The sequence below is a fragment of the Alligator sinensis genome, unplaced genomic scaffold, assembly GCF_000455745.1.
Source record: "Alligator sinensis unplaced genomic scaffold, ASM45574v1 scaffold14_1, whole genome shotgun sequence".
Classification (NCBI taxonomy): Eukaryota; Metazoa; Chordata; order Crocodylia; family Alligatoridae; genus Alligator; species Alligator sinensis.
Genome location: NW_005842709.1, coordinates 717,381 through 724,915, shown reverse-complemented (window position 1 = coordinate 724,915; position 7,535 = coordinate 717,381). Strand labels below are relative to the sequence as shown.

The following is a 7,535-nucleotide window of genomic DNA, read 5'->3' as shown; positions in this document are numbered from 1 at the left end:
TTCTCATCTGCCCACTTTTGTAGTCTGTCTAAATCTAGTTGCAGCCTCTCTCTCCCTTCAAGTGTGCCCACCTCGCTCCACATCTTAGTGTCATCAGCAAACTTAGACAGCATGCTTTCAACCCCCTCGTCCACATCACTGATGAAGATGTTAAACAGTGCAGGCCCGAGGACCAAGCCCTGGGGTACCCCACTGCTCACATCTCGCCAGGTTGAGTACAACCCATCCACCACTACTCTCTGGGTGCGCCCCATCAGCCAGTTTTTTTACCCATCCAACTGTGCAGGCATCAATGCCACAGTCGCTTAATTTATTAATGAGAATGGGGTGAGAGATGGTGTCAAAGGCCTTCTTAAAGTCTAGAAAGACTACGTCCACGGCGACACCATCATCCAAGGATTTAGTTACCTGGTCATAAAAGGCAATCAGGTTGGTCAGGCAGGACCTGCCTTTGATGAACCCATGCTGGTTGCCCCTGAGCATGATCTCCCCTGCTGGCCCCCCACAGATGTGCTCCTTGATGATTTTCTCCAAGATCTTCCTGAGGACTGAGGTGAGGCTTATGGGCCTATAGTTACTTGGGTTCTCCTTCCTCCCTTTCTTAAAAATGGGGACTACATTAGCTAGTTTCCAATCCCCCGGCACCTGGCCAGATGACCACGAATGCTCATACAGCCAGGCCAAGGGCTCCGCGATGACCCCTGGCAGCTCCTTCAACACCCTTGGGTGGAGGGCATCTGGACCTGTGATTTAAAAATGTCTAGCCCTTCCAGAAGATCCCTAACTACCTCTGCGCTAACCCAAGGCCTGAGCTATCCCCAAGATTGTCCCTACCTCTGGTAGGAGAGATGTCCCGGTCCCTGTTCAAGAAAACAGAGGCAAAGAAACTGTTAAAAATATCGGCTTTCTCATCTGGCGTAGCCACAAGGTTACCATTTGAGCCTTGCAGGGGCGCTACATTGCCTGGTGCCCTCTTCTTACTCCCAAAGTGAGAAAGGACTTCTCACAGACAAGAGAGCCGACTACTTGGTAGGAGCTAACTATTACCTGAGCAAAGCTATAGCTAGCTCAGGATGTGGGACCCTGTTCAGTAGTACTGAGCCTGTCTGGAAAGGAAGGGGAATTGGGCACATGACTTTGTTCACATAGCCTGAGCAGTCTGGCAGAATGGCTGAGTCAGCAGCCAGACTAGCTACCAAGCTCAGAACAAAACTAGACACCAAGAGCAGTGCTCCGTGGGAAGCTAGGCTAGCTGGGTGGAATGTCCCAGCAGAAGGCAAGCTCACGTAACGGGGAATCTTCTGGGCACATGCGGGGCTTGGTGCAGGAACATGCAGAGTTTAAAGTGCCAGGTTTTTTTTGTTTTTGTTGTTGTTGTTTTTATGCCTGCAAGCACCCACCAGCAAAAAAAAAAAAAAGCCAGCACCTATGGATCAATGCACTGTTCAGTTGAAATATCAGAGTTGCTCCCTACAGACACAGATGGCACTAGGGGATGATCCCTACCACAGACCTTGACTTTACATTCCTGCCCTGGGGAGGCTGACAGCTACATCAGAATAAGATCCATAGAGAGGCTGAGGAATTAATTATAGCAAAGAAAACAGCAATAACCTCCTTCCTCCTCCCCACTGCACACGTAAGCCTAAGCCACATAGAAACCAGTCTGTGTGCAGAGCCAGGATGCCCCTGCAATTCTTTATATGCACAGGAGTGTCACAGGATTAGCAGGACAGTAGTGGTGGATACACATACCAACCCAGCAGGCAACAACAGGGACTAATATTAGAATCCAAGTCCTTGTCCCTGTTGCTGCTTAAAACATTCAGTTAGACCAGGGCTGAGGCACTAAAGTTTACTTGATGTCTGGCAAAGGGCACTATGTGCCTGTTTAATGCATTAGAGCAAAGGGAATGTTATAAGAGAAGCATTAAGCTTGAATGTACAGAGCCAGCCAGAGGGCATTAAGGACTGCACTTATTAGCACTGTGCTCCATAAATATGTTGCTTGTTAAAGTTCTGCTGAAACAGCTCATCTACCCTCCGTCCTCTACCAAAGTCCTTGATTTGCATTTTATTGTGCTACAGCTCTCTAGTGGCCAAAGAGCTTCAAATACTGTAATGTCCATAAAGTATTCATGCACAGAATTCAGCCGTTGACCTTCCATTCTACGATGCCCACAAAGCTGTCATAGCTATTATACTGGGTGCCCAACCTACCAGCCTACTTTATGTTTCAGAAGAATTCTGTGGCATTTTACCATCCAGCCCAGCTGCTGCCCTAAGCAGGAAAAACTTTACTGCAATTGTTCTTAGTCATTTTGGACTTGAGGCACCCCTTGTTAGCCTCAAGACATCCCTCAGAAAATGCCAGATCTTAGTTTTTACTCTGTCTTTAACTATGTAAAAGTAATACAACAAATCTTCTGTTACAAAAAACTCAGAAAGACCACAATAGGTCAGAATATTTTAACACTACATATTCCTATTTGAAATCTCTGGGTTTAGCTTATGAATCATGTTTGTCACCTAACATTGTGAGGTACTGATGGCACCCTGTTTAAGAATCACTGCTTTATTGAATTCAGGCAACAGAAGAGAGAAATTTGGGCAAAAAAGGGAATGGTTGAGTCCCAGAGCCCTAACTGGAGACAAGCAAGTACAAAGCACCACAAAAAAATGAAAACTTGCAGGCCAAAATTTTCAAACCTTAGGCCCACAGTTAGCTGTATACTTCCATATATATAGGCAGATACTTGAATGGCCTCATTTTCAAAGTGCCAAACTCCTAAGAGCCCAACGGACTCCAAGTCAAGTGCACTACCTTTGCAAATCAGGCCATTCATCTGGGTGCTTACATACATCATTAGTAGGATTGGCAGAATTCAATTTTATTTTTTTTTAATTTTGAAAGCTAAAATCGGTTAATTTTTTTAGCATTTATTTCAATTTTTATCAATTGAAATGTTAATGATTACACAAAATTAAGGGTGTTTTTCAATTTGGCATGTGCATACACACATGCAAGCATGCACAGTGGCTGCTGCAGGATCTGGGGCCCATGACAGTAAGGCTGTGCTGAGAGTGGGGGCTGGAGGGGCAGGGCTGGTAGAGCCCTGGAGCCCAGTGCTACTGGTCCCTCATTCTGCCCAGGGCCCAGCCAGGCCACCATGGGAGTTTGGCCCCTGCCCAGGCTAGAACCTGGGCAAAGAGAGCAGCTGGCAGCACTGGGCTCCCCAATGCTACTAGCCCTGCCCTTGCAACCCCCACCTCCCAGCACAGCCTTTCCTACTGGCATGGCCTCCAGCTCCTGCAGCAGCTGGGGGGCAAGGATGGGTGTATGTACGCATACACATGCTACCCTACCCAGGATTCCCTGACCTCTGTCCTGGGTTTTGTTATTGGGGGGTTTTTTGTATCTCCTTTACATAAATTTCAATGATGTCTGTGAGTGTCAGGTGAAACTGATGTTTATCCATATCTATTGATAAAATCGAATCCTGCCAAGCCTAATCATTAGGAATCTAGAAACAGGCCCCTGTTTTAAAGCATGATCTTTTACTGGTCCTCAGCTGTGTTTCAGAAATAGTATATATGTACTGGAAATGGTACGAACTCCAACTCTTCTGCTCTCAGATTAGGCAGGGGAAGTTTAAAGCTACAAGAGATACTATTTTATTTTCGCAAAGACAGGGATATTTTAACAGTTTCTTTGCCTCTATTTTCTTGAACAGGTGGAAGAGGGTGAGCCCACCCATAAACTCACATTAGACTCATAACTAGAATGTCTGCAAGAGATGCATGCTTCAAAAGGGTGAGTACCCTCCATGCTTAGCCCTATTGCTACAGAGCCAGGGTCAGTCCCAGCTCAAACAACACATACAGCTGAGTGCACCAACAGGATAAGCACTCCTGCCTGGAGCTGGTGTGCAGGGCAGATCATTTGGGCTCCTTAATAAATGTATAACCAAACATCAGGAACATTGGCTGGGGATTCAGTCCTGCCAGACTCATGCACCTACAAAGGATTTAGGGCCAATCTCTCACTTGTGAGGCAGGGGTCCAGCTTAAAGAGAGAACTGGACCTTCTTGCCTTAAAAAGAATACAGCAGCATGTTCAGTCTGCTTATGGGACTCATGGTGATGCAGCCCCTATGACATGCCACAGGCCAATGACTTCATCTACCACGCAGAACCTGGTATCTCCAGGGACAAGAAAGCATCCCTGGATCATATAGGACCTCAGGAGTCTAATTCCATGTCAGTCCCAGAGACACCAGTCATCCTTCCCAGTGCAGAGGTCCCAAAAGAGGGTATGATGGGTATGGAACCCTGGGAGTTGTAGCAGCTGGAAGCAAAGGGGCAAACTGCCAGCGATTCTTCACAGCATGAAGAAAAAGATCTTAGAGGACTTACCTGTGGGACATTGTTCAGCCCAGCAGAGGCAGGTGCAAGTAAGCAGTAGTGACATGCAGAGAGCTTTAAACCACTGTGAGGATTGCAGGTGCATCATATTTGCTGTCCAGGTTGAGCTGTGCCTTCCCTGAGCCAAAGCAGTCTCCAAGGAGTGTGCTCAGCCTCTTTCTGGGGTCAGTCTAGTTTTAGGATGTTGTGGGGAGTCTGTGAGTCATATTGACACTGCAGGCTCTAAGCCTTTCCCCTTGGTTCCTTCTCTGTCGCTCTCTCTTCCTCTTTCCTGTCTCTCAACATAGCTGGAAGCTGGCTCCTTTTATTGCACAGAAATGCAGAGCAGATGCACAGGCTGAATCTCTAACCCAGACAGACAGACCTGGAATGCCCCCAAAGCATGACAGAAGCCTCTGGGTGGGAAGTCAGGGACAAAGAGAGCACTGACATCAAGAAAGAGGCAGTCAGGAGTTTCAAATGCCCAGGTCTGATGGTAAGAGCCTGAGAACACAGACACATGGAAGCCACCAGAACACGAAAACTCCCCTGGAATCACTAGCCAGCAGGAAGGGGTTTGGAGCAGAGCACCTTGTTACCAGCACAGCTCCCAGCCCAGTACAGAGAGCCAGACCCGTAAAGGGATTTAGGCACCCAGAGATGCCAATATGCATCCAGAGGGATTTTCAAATGCAGCCGTAAGTTTTAACCCTTTTGGATGTGGCCTTAGAAAACATGCACTGATATGAACTAATTCCTAGGGTTGAAAGGAAAGAGCGGGTTCTGTGGAATACCAATGTTTTCCAGGATTAGTCCCCTCAACTCAGGATTGGTTTCCCTTCAGAAACCACTGATGGAGAGTAGCAAAGATGAAGTGATAGTATTTGAGAGATATTTAATGCAGGTCTTTAAAAATGACTATAAATCACAGAGAGTCAGGTTCTTTTTAGAGGTTTCCTGAATCACCAAAGAGAATTCTATCACATATGTCTAAGCATAGGCTGGTCCAAACCCACTGGAAAAGTTAAAACTCTTAGTTATCAGACTTTTTTTTGCCAGGTTGCATGTACTTTACTGTACAGTCACTCTGAAGTCCAGAAGCCCATGCATAGTGGTGTGAACAGGAAGTGAAAGGTAGCCAGGATGTGGATGCATTTGGGGTATGGAAAGGTATTTTGCAGACTCCCAAAAATTCTGTAGCTGGCACTGGGCCAACTGCTGCTCACTCAGCTTTGGTTGTTGCTCTAGTTACAGCAGTAGTTTCTGCTTGGTGATCTCCTTTCCTGCGTCTCCCTTCAGTGCTGCTAGCAGTTATTGGGGATTCACTGCATCTTCCCATGTACCCCACTGCTGGAGAGATAGTTAGCCATGTTAACTGCCATTGCACATGAATATAGAGAGAGGTAGTTAGCCATGTTAGTCTGAAGTCAGGCAGAAGGCAGAGTAGATTTGCACCTTTTAGACTAACAAAATCAGAAATGTATAGCATAATCTTTTGTAAGCAGAGAGCTCACTTCATCAGACAATGTGCATGAGTACAACCAATAAGGCTGAGCCAGGCTGTAGTACTGAGTGCAAATCTTGTAGCCACTACAGCCCACCTCACCTCCTCCATTGCAGATCTTCTCGCCCATCCACCCTCTGCTACCTCTAAGTGGCTCAGCAGTCGATTGGTAGGGGTATGCACTTAGGAGCAGATTTGCAAAGAAGCTTGGTACCCAGTGGATGCATCTACTATTGCTAGTACCAATACATACAAGTATTAGAAAAATGAGGATCAGCTCCTGATCTCCACATGGCTGGTAGGCAGCTGCCCCGAGCCAAAACAGCTCTCCCCCTGCAAGGATCAGTCGGGATGGGCCCCCATGCCCCCCTGGCCAGCCCCCAGCAGGCACCTGGGGAAGCCTAGAGCTCCCCCTGGTTACTGCGGGGGGCACGACACACAGAGCAGGGCAGGAACAGCTCTGGAATGAACTGCTCCTGGCAGGCACATGTTCAGCTGCATGCCTGGGATTGCTTTAATGAGCCTGAATTTTCTGCACAGAAAAATTCTTAACATGTATATAAGCTCAGGGGCAGAGCCTACACAGTCTGGCTCTAGAGGCTGCAAAGGGTTGGCTTAGTTCAAGCGGCTTTGGCTAATACCATGCCTAGCTTTGTCGTCTCTGCACAATTTTGTGACAGTGGAGAATTGCTTTCTTGCTTTCCCCCTGGCCTTTTGGCTAGGAGCAAGTGAGACTAGGGGGCATCCAAACCCCAGGGTCCCAGGACATAGGATGTCTGTCACAAGGTTTGGGGAGTATTTGAAGCCCCAGACTGATGAGCCTGGGAAAGAGGATACTTGCCCTGTGGTAGGGCCACATTGGCTTAAACAATTGAGCTCTGCTCAGTTGAAACTTCGAACTTGACTATTGTGCTTTGCCCATTGGAATTTGGAACTAATTTGGCCTTTGAAACAAAACAAGAAAAAAAATCCAGTGCAGAGGGAATACAGGAGCTCCTATCTGGCACTGGGGCTATCTTGAGTGTTGCTGCCCTACAGACATATTACCCAGGGTAATGGGAAACCTGGTTGTGCAGGCAGGTAGCCATAAACAAGTGGGGGTTCACTTGGTGTTACAGCCAGGTTTACTCCTTGGTTACAGCAGAATACTAAGCACTTTTGAAACTCTAGCTATTATTCTCCCATTTCCCATCTTCTCCCTACCAGCTAAGCAAGCCTTCAGCTCTTTCCTCTCCTGCACTGAGAGAACAGGGCGGGAAATGGGGATAGACAAGGAAGAGAGTAAAAGCCTGGAAAGCCACATCCTGCTCCCCACGAGCAGAAATGCAAGATGCGCCTGGGTCTCAGCGTACGGGACCGCAGCCACTTCCCGAGTGCCAACACCAGCTAGCTGAAGCCCGCTTCCCCCGTGGCCGCGATCCCAGCTCCTTGCCCCGAAGGTCTAAGCTGCCCACGTCCCCCACAGGCAGGTGTCTCATGCATTTTGCCAGCATCTCCGGACGGTTTCCTCCCTCTGCCCAGCCTGAGACTCGTCCGCCTCGGCCAGGACAGAGCCGCCGCCCCCTCCCGCAGGCTGCGCTCCGTCCTCCGCGGCATCCACAGCCGCGCCGCCCCCCTGCTCCGCGAG

At 48.2% G+C, this 7,535-nt stretch overlaps 1 protein-coding gene and 1 pseudogene across 1 annotated transcript in view; one reads left to right on the top strand and one right to left on the bottom strand.

Annotated features, from left to right (window-relative positions):
- LOC102388047 overlaps window positions 1-4,564 on the bottom strand; it is an 8,378-nt pseudogene extending 3,814 nt beyond the window's left edge.
- A 2,674-nt stretch (window positions 4,565-7,238) lies between these two features.
- FCHSD1 (FCH and double SH3 domains 1) overlaps window positions 7,239-7,535 on the top strand; it is a 20,930-nt gene continuing 20,633 nt past the window's right edge. Inside the window, 1 exon segment of the mRNA XM_025216102.1 lies at window positions 7,239-7,256. Within this exon segment, the coding sequence (XP_025071887.1) occupies window positions 7,239-7,256 (18 nt within the window).